Source organism: Ammospiza caudacuta, chromosome 8, assembly GCF_027887145.1.
Source record: "Ammospiza caudacuta isolate bAmmCau1 chromosome 8, bAmmCau1.pri, whole genome shotgun sequence".
Lineage (NCBI taxonomy): Eukaryota > Metazoa > Chordata > Aves > Passeriformes > Passerellidae > Ammospiza > Ammospiza caudacuta.
Window position 1 is genome coordinate 21,548,569 of NC_080600.1, and position 15,681 is coordinate 21,564,249.

General features: G+C 37.7%; 2 protein-coding genes across 5 annotated transcripts in view; one reads left to right on the top strand and one right to left on the bottom strand.

Annotated features, from left to right (window-relative positions):
• TTN (titin) overlaps positions 1–2,863 on the top strand; it is a 238,144-nt gene extending 235,281 nt beyond the window's left edge. Inside the window, exons 304-306 of the mRNA XM_058809603.1 lie at positions 65–218; positions 1,168–1,461; positions 1,586–2,863. Of these exons, the coding sequence (XP_058665586.1) occupies positions 65–218; positions 1,168–1,461; positions 1,586–1,884 (747 nt within the window). The 3' untranslated portion in view covers positions 1,885–2,863. The remainder of the gene's footprint in view (positions 1–64; positions 219–1,167; positions 1,462–1,585) is intronic.
• A 311-nt stretch (positions 2,864–3,174) lies between these two features.
• On the bottom strand, positions 3,175–15,556 carry PLEKHA3 (pleckstrin homology domain containing A3). 4 transcript variants are annotated; one of them, XR_009274986.1, is made up of 10 exons: positions 15,365–15,556; positions 13,719–13,835; positions 12,463–12,618; positions 11,679–11,815; positions 10,565–10,729; positions 9,374–9,417; positions 8,686–8,801; positions 7,841–7,979; positions 5,940–6,030; positions 3,241–3,326 (listed from the first exon to the last, which is right to left on the bottom strand). XR_009274986.1 is itself a non-coding variant. In XM_058809197.1 (9 exons), the coding sequence occupies exons 1-8, from the start codon at positions 15,402–15,404 to the stop codon at positions 7,852–7,854; spliced, it is 903 nt and encodes a 300-aa protein (XP_058665180.1). In that variant the 5' UTR covers positions 15,405–15,556; the 3' UTR covers positions 3,175–3,326; positions 7,841–7,851. The 4 variants fall into 4 exon arrangements, 3 of the variants coding, with proteins under 3 accessions (XP_058665180.1, XP_058665178.1, XP_058665181.1); XM_058809197.1 differs by lacking the exon at positions 5,940–6,030 and having other exon boundaries at positions 3,175–3,326; XM_058809195.1 differs by lacking the exons at positions 3,241–3,326; positions 5,940–6,030 and having other exon boundaries at positions 6,132–7,979.
• Between the last annotated feature and the right edge of the window lie 125 nt (positions 15,557–15,681).

Consider the following 15,681-nt stretch of genomic DNA (forward strand, 5'->3'; position numbering starts at 1 on the left):
CTTGAAAAAATAGAATTATTCATAAAATTTATCTTAATGAAACCATTTTTGTTCCCCTCCTTAGATTGCAGTTTCATCGCATCTCAGAGTATCTCGCTCTAAAAATATATATTCTCTTGAGATTCGAAATGCCACAGTGAGTGACACTGGAAAATACACAGTCAAGGCAAAAAATTATCATGGGCAGTGTTCTGCTACAGCATCTTTGACTGTACTCCGTAAGTTTGCTCTTCAGATCTTGTGTTCAGAATAGTCACAACTTTTTGCTGTGGCGTGTCTACTGAAATGACTTACAATAAAATCCACTGGCAGTGTTGATTTCAGTATTTTAAGATGTTCAACTTTTTTTTAAATATTACATATACAGCCCTAAAACAGCATTAGAAATCTTTTTAACACCCTGAGTAGCACAGAGGTGCTCTATTACATCAAGAGGTGCATGGTAAAAGAAAGCTATGAGCATTTGTTCTAGGATGAGTGTGTTAAGACCTTGGTGCTGGCAATTATTCCTTCTTCTAAAATGAAAAAAAATCTATTTACTAAAAAAATCTGTTACAATAAAATGAAGTCATTCCACAGTTAAAGATTTTTATGGCAATTTAATAGAACTGGGTTTACTATTTTATTAGCTATACCATATCCCAGTTCCTAGCATCAAGGTGTGGTTGTGATTTGCTTGCATGACTGTGTGTGGGTTTAAAGCAAAGCTGCAGTGACTGAGCTTTCCTGTTGCCCTTTACAGCTACAAAACAATGCAGTGAAATACAGATTTTACTATTCTGTGTTTTTAAGAGCTTGAAAACGTTTCACAGCTTCTACAAATATCAACTGAGCACACACAATTAATTTCTCAGTGTCTAATTCTAGTCATGGTTCTAATAAGAAACACTGTGTGATGACCTGTTTTTTCTTAAGTATGTATGGTTTTCCTTGAAGCTCATACATACTGTAAGTTTTTGCCTATTTTTTAATTTCTAAATTACTGTTTGTGATTTCGATATCTTGACTCAAATGACTGTAAACAAGTGTATACTCCACTGCAGTTTTCCATTGAAAGCAAACTATGCTTTTCTTCATTTCTGTAAAATTAACCATACAGAACTGCATGACTTTGTTAGTTAATGTGATGTTGTTGCTTTTTCCTTCTATGTTTGCAATGCTCCTCAGCTCTAGTTGAAGAACCTCCGAAAGAGGTAGTATTGAAGACCAGTGGCGACGCAAGCATGCACGAAAGTTTTTCTTCTCAGTCCTTTCAAATGGCTTCTTCTAAACAAGAGGCTTCATTCAGCAGTTTCAGCAGTAGCAGCATGACTGAAATGAAATTTGAAAGCATGTCTGCCAAAAGCATGTCCTCCATGAAAGAATCCTTTGTAGAGATGAGCTCCAGCAGTATTATGGGGAAATCTAGCATGGCTCAACTGGAGAGTTCAACTAGTAAAATGCTTAAATCAGGTCTGAGAGGTGAGCATTACAATTATTGGTAGAGTTAGTGCTTCAGCTATCCTGAAGTAGTCCTCAGAGTAAAGCTGCTTCATGGCTTAGTGAAAACAGACTAACTTGGTATTTCTTCCCCTATTTTATAAAGGAGTACCACCCAAAATCGAAGCTCTCCCATCTGATATCAGCATTGAAGAAGGAAAAGTTCTCACACTATCCTGTGCCTTTTCGGGTGAACCTGCTCCTGAAATAACATGGTACTGCAGAGGGAGAAAAATTACCAGTCAGGAGCAGCAAGGCAGATTCCACATCGAAACCAGTGAAGATCTAACCACCCTGATCATCATGGATGTCCAGAAGAACGACGGTGGACTTTATACTCTGAATTTAGGGAATGAATTTGGTACCGATTCTGCCACTGTGAATATAAATATCCGATCACCTTAGAGAGCTTAATCTGTATTATTTACACTTGTATTTTTTACAAGTGATTCATATACGGACTGAAATATCTGATATGTAAATATAAAAGAAAAATATTTTTTTACCTACCTGAACGAGACAAAGTCCAGATCTATACATTATGACTTATAGTCATTATTGACCTAAGAATTTAAACCACTTTTTTCACTGACATGTACATACTGTATATAGCCGAAGTTAACGGTTATGAAGTTTTGTACTGTTTATTTTATGACATTTTGAAACGTAACTTTTGGAACTAACAGTTGGCAGGGGAAAGTTTCCTAGCAAACGACTACCCAGCTCAACATTTAACTAATTTTTGCGCCTCAACTCATTGTTGATGTCTAAGAATGCCTCAACAGGTAGAGAGGCTCCCTGTTGAAGATTACCTACACCTAAGACATGATACTGTGCACAGTATTTCATACGTGCACAAATATTTATGTTGAATCAGAAATGTAAGGCATTGGTGATGCTTGCAATTACCCTCCTGTAAGCATTGCTTTAATGTTTTACATTGCATCTGATTATGTCATAATTGTCCTACCTGACTGACAATTTCTGGACAAAGTGCAAGCGGCCAGCACTTTGTTCACCCACTGTGTACTGTTTCTGACATATTGACTGCCTGAATAGCTTTTAAAAAAGAAACATCACCTGGCCATCCCCTTAATCAACAAAGCTATTTAGGTATTCAAGTGCAGCAGCAGTACCCCATCTCAGAGGTTCTTAGGGTGCAGTGAGTGAGTTTGTGTGGTAGTATTAGACACCCAGTAGTCACTTCCAGGCAACTAAGCAATGAACCACAGTTTGAAAACAAACTGTTGCTACAACATCAAATACCAGTCTGCACTTCAATTTGCTTTAGTTCTCCTAATGTAGTATTAGAGCTTAGTAGCTGTTGAACCTCCTTGAGATAGAATTGTTCATTTGAAATAAAGCATGCTTTCTGCACCATAAAGTCTGTGACTCCTTCTTTATTTATTATGCTGCTTTTACAGTTCCTGTACTACACTACAGAAAAAGAGTTGCTGAAACAAAAGAGGAGACAGAAATGCAGTTCTCCAATGTAAACCAGGGAGTTAACTGTTGACAATCCAGCCATCTGTTAGAAACAGCCTATCCACCAGCCAGCCTTGGAAAGTTACTTCAAAACAAATGTTCTTCATAGGTTCCTTATTGACAAAGGATAAATTCTAGCACACGCCTAATCATTCTTACCCTGCTGTTCTTACCCTTCTGTTATTTCCAGGCTTTCCTCTACACCGTCTTGGTTTTTTGGCAGCTTCAACGTGTACAGACTAGTTGGCCCTAATTGCCTGGACCAACAAGTTGTCACCTGCAGTGGGTGATTAATCAATTCTTCATCCCACAAGTCAGCTGACTTATCTGTCACAGCAAAGCCTGTCTTCACATTTGGGGAGCTGTGGGAGGGGTTGGGATATGTTATCTTTGGGAAAAGAGTATCAAGGTCAAAGGAGCAAGTCTGCTTCTAGAATTCACTCTGTAGAAAAAGCTTGAGAGCAAACACATTCACAGAAATGCAACACTTCAGGAGCTGTAAAATTCTCTGAAGTGGAGCAAGAGCATTACTTAGCAAACATGATGCCATCGCTGTGATTGTCAACATACCACTAACACTAAAAAAAAAACACCACCACAAACTCAAGTTCATCAGAAGAAACGGAGCAGATAAAATGTTTAAAAACCTATTCCAAAAAGAATCTTTTTTTTATACTTTGCTATAACCCTATCCCGATTATGCAGGAAAGCTAAAAACTAGGGACAAAACAAGGACTAATGTAAAAACAAGGATTTCAGAAAAGCTAAGCTCTGGGTCAGGACTAAATCCAAATTTTTTGAAGTGATGGAAGCAATAATTGTAAGTATTAAAGTGTTTAAGAGGGCATGTTATTTCTTCCTTAGGGAGAAAAGCTTAAAAATATTAGGTTTAAAAGGCTGTTTATTTTAATCTTTAAATCATTCAAAGAAAAAAAAAAAACAACTGAAGAAAGTTTCTAATTCTCATTTCTTTAGATGTTTAAAAACACTCCAACCAACAAACTCAACACAAGAAAAAAATGCATAGGTACAGTCTTGTTTAGCTAACAAGTAACTTGTGTACACAGGCACATAATAAAGCTAACACTAAAAACACACTAGATATTTAATTATCTCAGCAGAAAGAGGTAAGTGATAGACAGCATCTGCAGATTTAACCATGGCCCCTTCTACACAAAGGCTACTGGAAACTCAATCTCACATGGCCTCTACTGAGTCTCAAAACACTCAGTCAATGAAGAGGAAACACACTGTGTGTTGTTGTGTGTGATGGTGTTAGCCAGTTCATCCTGCCAGCACCTCTCTGGCCCAACTCTGCACAGCACTTAAAAGCAAGCACTTTCAGCAGATGAGTCACTCATGTCTAAAAATAGGATTTAAAATACTTAGGGGCTTTGCTGAAACACAGCTTGAATAGATAATGTTGCAGGCCAACCAGCTGAGCCAGTGTTTTTCCACAAGACTGCTAAGCAAATGCTAACCTAGAGTGACATTGCAGAAGTCACAACCCAAAGCTTCAATATTCCATAGCACAGAACACATCCCTAAGAATAACATTTTTAAAGACAACAGATTAAGCAATCTCTGGGTGAAAAGACAAACATTTTGAATTATTTACTTATTATATCCAGGTCAAATACTGGGATTTCTAACTATATAAGCTGACATTTGCTCTCTTAGATAGACAGATCAGATCTATTGTGCTATAGGACCAAATTTATAAAAATATCTCACCACTGATATAGTGTATGAAAGCCTTTGGCACTCATGTTTCCTGAGCACTGATGCATAAGGAAAAACATTTTAACAAAGCTCTGTGAGCTGCTGTATAAATCCTTCTATAAAGCTATGTATTTTCCACTAACATATTACTTGTGGCAGCTTGAGAAAAATAATTTTAATGGTGGAGAGTAATAATAACACTGAGAGATTAATTTTATTGCATTTTAGCTGGTTTTCAGACATAGAAATTTCCTTTATTAAGGTATCACACCCCTTTTAAAAGTTTCTAATTTGCACCAACAGGAAAAACAGCTTACACCAGAATATTCAGTGATGGGGTGTAGCAAAACTCAAGTTGATAATCTGTGAAAATGATCTTAACAAAAACAAATAGGTGTGATTTCAATTTTTAAGTAAGGTGTAACATTTTTTACAGAAGCAACCACTGAAGTATTCCTATCTCAAAGACTGATTTCTCTGAGGAAAAAAAGTTTAAAAAATGAAGCTGAATTACTAAGTTGAAAGACATAACATTAATTTACAGTATTTTAAAAGCCCCTGAACACTGAAATCTCAGTAGTCATAGCTCTCCAAATCACTGAATGCCTTACCATTAATTCCTTATAATTGAAGCTGGTAATTTCTAAGCATTCTATTTCTTATTATCTGATGTTAGGAACTTTGGAGATATAACTGAAGTTACTGCTTTTCATCTAAATATATGTCCCATGCTTATATTCTTTAAGTGAAGAAATTTGAGCTAGTTTCAGACTGATCTCAGAAGCACGTGAGATCAAAACTAGAAGTACCAACGACCTACGCTGTTGAGGCTCACCTCTCATTCTGCACTAGCAAGAATGATACAATCAGGCATTCCTGATAAGCCCTCCCATAAATTTAGAAATTAAATATGTAAGAGCAGCCAGGTATTTTTTAGTCTTACTTTGCATGGATCATTGTGATTCAGCAAGATAATTTTCAGAAATTATTTCTTAATTCCAGTTACCAAAAGTATGACAGCATATTATCTCCACTAATTTCACTGAAATATATTTTAGGATGTTTGGCACAGGTATCTATATAAAGTCTGATTAAATAGAAACATATGACACATATAAACATAAAGCTGAAATGATGGCTTGGTGGACCTAGAAAACCTCAAAGCAGCACTGAAGCAATTACATGCAAATTTTGTGCTTGGATGTGATCAGAACAACTTTTGTCTTGTGGCAGTATTTAAAATTATTACTTACTACTACATTCACTGATTAGTCTCACTTTGTTTTTCCACAACATGGAGTGCAGCCTCTTTTCTTCATAGTAGGTGGAAGCAGAAAAAGGTATCTGTCATTGTGACATATAATTAACATTGCAGAAGCTGGCAGAACCTCAGTGAAGTTTCAAAAAGCACTTCTGACAGTGTATTATTCAAGACAACACTCTCATTGCAGTATGTAGTTTACTTCTCTGAACATCTTCTTTAATACTTATTTGTCGTGTCATACAGAATACATTAAAGCAAACATTCAGAAAAAAAAATGTACAAGCATGTCTGTGGCTGATATGCATATGCCAGTTTGCATGAAAACTGACAGAACTGAGCACTAATGACAGCTCTGAGCGGGTATCCACAAACCCCTTTTACAAACCATTCCATTCCACTTGAACCTGACATTTATATAAGGCCAACAGCTCATATGTTTTTCCTCAATATTTGGACCTATTTTGATTTACATAAATCAATATTCCAAAAATTCATAAGGAAAGCTCGTATTCCCATCTGTTCTTTCCAGCCTGCTTCAAATCATTTATATACACAAAAGGAAGACTAGTTAAACCAAATTAAAAATCTGATTATAAAAACAGATTTTGGTATGTGCTTGAATACAAAAAACCCTGTACATTTATTTAGCAATTGTGTAAATCAAGAACAGTAAATGGCTTGCTTCAAGTGCTCTACAGCTAAGACTTCATAGACCAAGTTCATCCCTAAACAAACACCCCAAAAATCCCCAAAAGCTTACAACACTAATATTAACAACCTTCTTGACCAAGGTGCTAGTAGGCACTATTGTACTATACTACTCATTAATTATTAAGAGAGTCAGACTCTGACCTCACTTACAGTTAATGCAAATTTACACTGATGTAACTGAGAGCAGAATCCATCTTCTGGTGTATACCATCCTCATATGATATAAAGGAGTTGCAAAAACAGACCCTCCCTTTTGTATAAATAAGTCATAAATAAAACATATATAGATACAAATATTCATTACTACAGCAGCTTAGAACGGTCTAACATTTCAGCTCTTGTTTTTATCACACTTTGCTAAAAAAACATCTTAAGTAAGCAGAGTAAATCTTAACAGCACTGTATTAATTATTTGTGATGCTACACACCCCAGAAACAATTTATGCACATTTTGAAGCTTTCAGTAGATCTTTAGACCTTTAGTAGTGAAAGTAGGTAGAAATTTTTGATGCAAAAAAGAATAAATAAATAAAAACTATTAAATATCCCATGTTTGGTACAAATACTTCATATTAAGTTATTTTTATACATTTGTTTAGAAAAATACACTAAATATTTCTACTTTCATTGCCTAAAAATAAGGACTGGATTATGTATATCCTTGTGTTTTTAAAGGCAGCAATGTCAATTACTGCCAAGCTGCTGGAGCAGAGCCATTAGTGCCCATTCCCACAGCCCTTACACTGGCAAAAAAAAGCCATTGTGGGGCTAATCACAGCTCCAGGTGGATGACCTGGTACAAATGACCAAGAGGCCCATGGCACAAGTTGCATTTTCTCAAAAAAAATGAAAACTTTTTGCTGAATTTTATAATGCTTGTTTACTAACATATCAGTCAGACCTCCACACTTTTTTTTAAAAAGAGCTGCATTTACAAATGTGGATGCTTATCTGTTAAAGCCATCGTTTGTTCCAAAAAATGCACATTCAAACTGTGAAATATTAGGAAAATACTCTTGCAAATAAACTATATAAAGATAAAATACACTTCAAAGATAGTATTTACGTTATTCTATAAAGTGCAGAGAAATCCTTCTAAAAAGGGAAATAACTACTTCCTATAACAACAGTATAATTACAGCAGCTTTTGCATAGCATTATTTATAGAAAATTTAATACTTTCAGTTGCTTCAGGAGGAAAAGGATGTAAGAGTCTCTTCCGGTTCAGGTCTCTCCTTTGACACTGATTTACTTTCTTCAGGAATGGTTGATGATACCAGATCTCCATTGACAGCACCTCTAGAACAATGGGCAGATCCTATAAAGAGATCAATTAAGTATTTAATTTTCAATCCCCAAAAGTATCATCCAATCTGTCAATTATTGTATTTGTAATTTCATAAATATAATCAATCAGAAGTCAAGTTAAAGTCTGCTAGAGAGGAGTTATAATGGAGTCAAAATGCCAGCAACATTCAGAACGAAAAACCAGCGAAGAACTGACCACTAAGTCAGCCCATCAAATCAGGGACTAAATTCTGATAATGACCTTTATTATTGGCAAGGATGTGTGCCTTCAGAGCTGTGCTGTTCTCTACAAAAGGCAAGAAGCCACTGAAATGAACAACCTTTCCACAATGCACTGAGTGAACTATCCCTGCAATTCACAGAAGTCAAAAAAAGGTAATTTTTTGTGACAATAACAGGTGAAAAACAGCAATATTCCACATCACTTACCATATAACCATTCATGTGAACAAACATCCCTTTTCTAGATAAGTCCTAATTTTATCTTGCCAGTAATCCCACTGTTCTCAATATAACTACTCCATCTGCAAGATCATTTGTAATATCAACAGAAGCCAGCCCAAGTCAACCAGGTAACAAACTATACAAGTGCTCTGATTTATAATATAGGAATCTTACAAATAAAACATTTTTCCTCATGCCAATGTCAGTGCTGCTCTAAACAAGGAAGTAAATTGTACTGAAAGATACAAAAACTCCCTCCCTTTCAAACTTACTCTGAGACTCTTCAGAAGGTGTATCACTGTACGATTCTGTATCCGAGTATGTTCTTCTGCGCCGCTGAGAAAATCGGTGAAGAGATGAACCTGGTTCTTTTACAGAGTGACTAATCCTACAAAGGAAGTGAGATCTATTAGCAAGGAAAATCTGTAACAACCCACACAAATTTTATATACTTTAAATTTGAAATAATTTTGGTTATTTCCCACCCAATCAATTTTATATACTTTAAATTGGAAATAACTTTGGCGCTCAGATTAAATTGTCAGCATTAATGCTTTTTTGCTAGTCTACCATAGCAGACTAAAAAAAGGACAGTCAACAATCTTAGTTTCACAACTACAAAGCCTGAAAGTGGAAATAAAAATGAAGGAAATAATTTCAGAAACTGAAATACTGACTGAAAAATAATGTTAGCATTTCAAGCTCTTATTTCATGAACTTGCCAAAACAAGCCATTCACATAAAGCTTCTAGCATGATGAAATTTTGGTACTGTATTAAAAATAGCAGCTGCCACCAGTAGCTAATAATCTGCACCTTTTGTTTTTAAAATTAGATCAATTTATCATTTTTAATTTTTTCTCCACGCAAACAATTAATCTCATATTTTGATTTTAATGCTAGCAAGTTCAGGGAGGTCTTTTGAGACACAAGAAAAAAACTTAAGGAAACAGAAAATTACCTTTCTGAATAGCAAGGACCAGGGTGGCTAATGGAACGCTTCATCTAGGGGAAAAAAAAATTCCAAAGAACAAACAACACCAAAAATGTCACAAGCTACTCAGAAGAATGATATGGATATCTACATTACACCTTGCTTTATTTACAGTCTTTACAAAGAGAGACTGCAATATGTTTTTTAAAAAAGCAACCACTCTCAGTTAAAAATCTGATTAAACTATATGAAAATAGATGGATTGCCATCAATATTAAAAGTTTTACACATTCACACAGGAAATAGTTTACTACAAAAAGATGCTACCTCCTGTCTGTAGAATTCATTCCCTCTTTCCCTGAAGCTGAAGCCATTGTTAATTGCTATGATATACAGAAGTATCAAGACATTTTTCCTTTACCAAATGGAAGTTCAAATTCCTCATTACACAATAAAGCCAAATTATGCCTCTTGATTCCTTGTGGTTTCTCTGCTATTACTGTCAAATCTCTATGTATATCAAAGAAAGTTACTATTTTAAATCATAATGATCAGCTTTGTAAGTAAAGTGATTGAAGATAAAGAGATGAGAGATCCATATGGAAAGAAAGAGATTCCCACAACAATATTGCACAATACAGCTCATCTTGGAATACATACACAGAACTGAGAAAGCATTTGATTCCCCATACATTGTTCCTCTAAGGGAATTAATTAATAGTGAATAGTTTTGCAAGTAATATCTTTATCACGATATATCTTTTTGTTAAATAAGGAAATGATATATTAATAAAAACATGTTAAATTACATACACTGAAACATATGCTATCTTGCTAAAGTGCTTCAAGTCACAAACCACTTGAGCAAGAGGTGAAGTTATGTAATTTTTATATCCGTGTATAGTTAGTACTCTAAAAAAACCAAACAGTTGAACTCAGGAAAAGTTAAACCTCATTAATTTATGAGATACCTCATTACAGGGCCTTGACATGTATGATAAACTACTCTGATGATGTAAAGGCTAGCAAACTGCAAAGCAAAAGACTGAGAACAGAAAACTGATTTATATTTGGGACCAGTACTGACTTATAACTCAGTCAAGATTTCAACTGTGGACATCATAGCATGTTACAATAGCACAGCGTTCTGCCACTCCTCCCCCCAGTCTAACCACCAGGATGACACTTAGAAAAGATAATATTTCAAAATGTCAAAACCATTTGAATAGGTGATGGTGACACAGGAGAAACCAAGGGATCAGGGTGAGGCAGCTGGAACATTTCTGGCTTAAACTTGGCATTAGCAATCTTCACACATTCTTCAAGTGTTGTGATAAATGTATTACATGTGGCACTAAGCAAGGAAGAGGCTTCATTCATGTTCTGAAAGTAAATGAAAGCACAAGCATGAGCAAGGAAAAAAATAAAAAAATTCAAATACAACTTTCCTCCAGCACCTCTCCCAGACACACTAATCTCCCTCATTACCACTAAGAATTTATATTTCCCATTTTTTTAATCAAATGTATGCCTTACCATAAGGCCAATTTAAGAAAACACATGTGACAGCATTGCAATTTCTTTCTGACATCTGAATTTCTTTAAGGTACCAGCCAACAATGCCTTACTGCAAAGCTTGTCTCAGAGTGACTAACTGGTATCAGAAGATCATTCAGTGAAACAAATGAATTGCAGCAGAAGGTGTGAACAGTTTTATCACTCTAGAGCAAGGAGCTGCAGGTCCATTTCACCTTGAAAACTTGCTCTGTTGTGACTAAGTGCCAACCCCTACCTTTGCACTAAAGAACCAACAACATTGTTCACATGCTGCTCAAGAGTGCAAAGAATGAAGTCATTCACAGTTTCCAGTCCTTTCATTCAAAAGCAGGAATACATTCTAACATTGTACTTGTGCACATTCAGAGACAGATATCTACACTGCATGTTTACAATGCCTGGAACACTAGCTTTCACTGATAAGAAAATGGAATACCATCCCACAGAAGAAAGTAAGAATGGACAAATTAAGATTGTTTCAACTACTTGAACAGAGATGCAAAACAAGACAAAATATTGTATTTCTCATATGATAGCTCTACTGGCCTTTCAACCAAATGGCTCAGGAACACAATTGGTTCCTAACACCTGGCACAATTACAGTTAAACCATCCAGGTACTTTACACACAGAAAATCGCTATTAGTACACCTACATACAAGCATTTGAAAATTGACATCAACACTGGCGAGATGAATAAGGTTTAAGACAACAACAGTAACTTGTTGTGAGGTGTATTATATAATGGAAGGAAAAGCAATTCTAGAATTGTGCACCTCAATGCTGGGAGGAGAGCGAGTCTCATCATGGTGAACAAATTCTTGTATGGTATGAACTTGCTGCATCAAAAGATCACAGTAGAGACGAAGTTCAGACATTTTGGTTTTAAGAGATTCATTGGTCTCACTTATTTCTATGGAAAAAAATGGAAATATCAATTTATTGCATACAATGTACATACACATTATAATATTTAAGCACTTTTCACTTAAAGATCAATTTAAAAATCCACTTAAACCTCCACTTGATTTTGAGGAAAACTGGATTCTGCAATGAATCAAGAATTACACTTGAAGCAAACAATACTTTTGGATAACTGGTGCTAATTTAATTGCTATTATGAAAAAGACACATTATCAGGAAAAATAAAGTTGAAATCTTTCTTGGCTGCTATGTAATGTTGAAAAAAATAATGGATAAAACTTATGTCACCCACCAGAACGGCTGGAAACAGCTACATTAGGCCTTTCAAGAGAAATTATGGAAAAAGTAATAGTTACTATAAAGAGTTAATATAACATCAGAAATTAAATGTCTTCACAACAACGACAAACAATATGTTTATTCTAGTGACAACAACACCTTGTAGCATTTCAGCTTCTTCAGATACAAGAGATCAATGCAGGTGACTTCTAACTCTAACACTGAGGGGGAATTTACCATAGTGACGACTACAAATAATTACAATTTATATTAAAAGACTTTGCACCAAAACATTTATACTATGATTATTGGAAGAAGTGTTACCTAGTAACTAGTTACTCTAGGTAACATACATACCTTTTTCTTTTTTTGTTCTGGTATCTGCTAAACAGGCTTTGGCACTCCCCAGTGCCACCAGCCATCTTTGCCTTTCAGCTGCATTAACTGCTTTCATATAGAAATGCTGCTCCCCTGGGATGATTAGCTCCATTCTTGTGTTGTCTGTTGCATGAACTTGTGATAGAAGAGAAAAAAAAATTGAAATAATAACCTCAACTGAGTAACAATCATTTATTAAATACTGCTCAAAGTGTTTTAAAATGCTTATGATAATCCCACAGTAATACAGTAAAACACAAAGCACCACTGTTAAGTAAGGAAAAGCCCAAAGCTGCTCAGCCTTTCTCCCCCTTCACCAAAAGAACAAAATAACAAGCAAAATCAAGTGGAATGGCAAAAAGAAAAAAAATTTTAGAAGTGATCCTCCCCTCTTTACATTTCACTGATTTCATCTATACTAAAGAAACACTAACAAAAAGGAGTTACCACATGAAAAATTGATTGGGCCACTTGGTGGGCCATGTAAAATAAGCTCCACTTTTTAATATGAAAGTACCCACGTCACAAGCTGAGTCACCTGTGAGGATCTGGAAAAAAATCATAGTCAACAACAATGGGAAGCTAGAAAACACCTTGCTATTAGCCAAGGAGGCTGACCTACAGTTAGGAATACTCTACAGACTAAACTCTTACTTCAGAACAAACCATTCACTTACTGTCTGAAATACACCCATCACCTGTGCATGTGTGCAGCTGCTAACAGTGACAAAAGTAAAAATTACTCAGGAAACCAAAAGACTAAACACTTCTGGTTTAAAAGAATCGCCACTTTTGGATCACAGCTGCTGCTCTTCTGGAACACTGGTTTTCATAATGCAGTCTCTATCCCTGCTCATAAGAGGAAAAAGCAGTAGAACTAAGCAGCTAGCTGACATAACTTTAGGCATGAACCATGTGCACATAACTATTAAAAACAAAAAGTAACAAATGGTGTGTTCTAAATCTCAACACAGAACTCTATTATCATACATTAATAATTCATTATTATTTGTGCTAATGAATATTATTAATATTAATAATATTGATTATTAATATCTGTGATAATTCATTATTATCTATGAACTATGAAGCTGACACACTGGACTACAGGTAAACAAAAAAGGAGAGGAAAAACAGAGGAGGAAAAACATGTGATGCAAAAACGTATGGTTGGTGATCTTTTCTATTTCCATGGCAGCTAAAATTTTCTCAAGCAGAAATCTATTAATTCTTACCTTTTATTTCACACACAGCCATCTTTATACTTCCTTTGCTGCCTTTGCAAACATCATCCTGGGAATCATAGTATGACAATATCCCATTGTCTAAAACAAACCACCGAGGCTGCCAACCTAGGGAGACCAAAAATGTGAAAGTTTAGTCTAATTCCTAAATTGTATATAAAATTAATCTATTTGGCTGATAAAACATTAACAAGAGTATAAAAGAGGCAAACAAAAGAGGCAAACATAAAATTACTCTTGTAACACACCAGAAAGTAATCAATCTGTGCAGTCTGAAGACCAAAGCCACTCAATAACCAGACTACTGTTATATGGAAGCCTAAGGAAGGGTTCTGAAGTTCCCTGGTTTAGAGGACTACTGGCTTCCAGCAGAAGTTAGCTGCATGCTAACAGTCCATGGTATGTATAGCATTCACAGCTACTGTTGAGTATTTGCTTATTTAATAACATACTTAAAGAGGAGCAAACACCACAAGAGTTCATTGCCTTTATCCATTTATCTTTTGCTACAGCAACGTTTTCACTAACGTACATGAAAGTGACAACTTTCATTGTTTTGGAACCAACTTTGTGCTTATTCTCTCATAACCACAACTTTTCCTCTATGTATTTTCTCTATAGTTACTGTGAAGAAAAGACAAAGACATCAAATATCTATCTAATTACAGTACAACTGCTCCCTTTTACAAGAAGGGCAATTATGTATCTGTGGACACATAATTGCTCTGAAAAATTCAAGATTACACTCTGTACACTTCATTTCACAGCACATCCATACAATCCTCACAACGTGGCCCACATTTTATAATCCCTGAGAACCAAGTTTCACACTACTTCACACTCACAACCTGCATATGCTGAAACAGAATTCCGCATATGAAGTGCTGAAGAACCAGAGGGCAGAGAAGATACTGCCACAGCAGTGTAATAAGAGGCACGATAAAGCATGATCCCATGCTGAACTGTTTGGGAGAGACAATTAGCCCTATCAGTTGCAGATGAGAAATGCTTCACCTTGACACCAGTGCCGGCCCTCTGCCTGCCCCAGAGGGAGATGGTGTCTCTATTACAGCAGAGGATCAGTCAAAGACAGCAAGGCAAATGCTAATATTTGGTGCAGAACTTTTTGTCTGCAGCGTCTCCAAAAACGCATTTAACGAAACTGATGTTCATCATGCGCTTTCCAGGCTGGGATACAGGCGCTCGCTGTCCCGCTGAGAGTCTCTGACTAACTCGGCAAGGCGCAATCCAGGCGGCGAGAGGGTCTCGGCAGAAGGCGAGGGCCGAGCACAGCTCCGTGCGGCTGCCGGGGCAGTGGGTTCACCCGGCCCGGCACGGGCCGACCGCCGCCCGCACCGGGCGAGAGCGAGGAGCGCTGCCCCCCTCGGCCCGGCCCCGGAGCCGGCTCCAGGCCACCGCCGCCCCAGGACCGCCTCCGTGGCGACGCTCGGCTGCTCTCCGGGGCTTATCTCCGAGCACCAATGTCTCAGCCAACGCGTTATCGACAGCTCCGGCCGGCCGCAGCACGCCGGGACCCCCCGAGGATCAGCAGCAGCAACAGCAGCGGCGCATCACGGCCGGAGCCGAGCCGAGCCGAGCCCCAACCGCCGCCCCCCGGGCCCGGCCCCCGCGCCTACCTGCTAGATAGTTGGTCCACTTGTACAGGACCCCCTCCATCGCTCAGAGCCCGGCGCCGGGCCGCATCTTCCTGCTCCGCCGCGGGGAACGGGCGGCCGCGGCCGCCGCGGGGATGGCGCTCCCCTCCCGGCCCCACCGCTGCCTCCCCCGCGCGGAGGCGGAGCCGCTCAGCTCAGGCGCGGCGGCCGCGGCGGCTCCGGCGGCGCCGCCCGCCCCGCGGGGCGCTCTGCGTCCCCCATGCGCGCCCGGCCGCGCTCCCGGCCCCGCCGCCCCGCGGCCGCTTCCGACGTCCCTTCCACTTCCTGAGCGGAGAGGG

What these genes read in the sequence shown, in the direction of transcription:
- PLEKHA3 (XM_058809197.1), bottom strand. Translation starts at nt 15,404, where the DNA reads ATGGAGGGGGTCCTGTACAAGTGGACCAACTATCTAGCAG. An exon ending in CAGAACAAAAAAAGAAAAAG is followed by an intron (nt 11,816 to 12,462) that starts GTATGTATGTTA and finishes TTTTTTCCATAG; the next exon opens with AAATAAGTGAGACCAATGAA. An exon ending in ACCTTCTGAAGAGTCTCAGA is followed by an intron (nt 7,980 to 8,685) that starts GTAAGTTTGAAA and finishes ATCTCTTTATAG; the next exon opens with GATCTGCCCATTGTTCTAGA.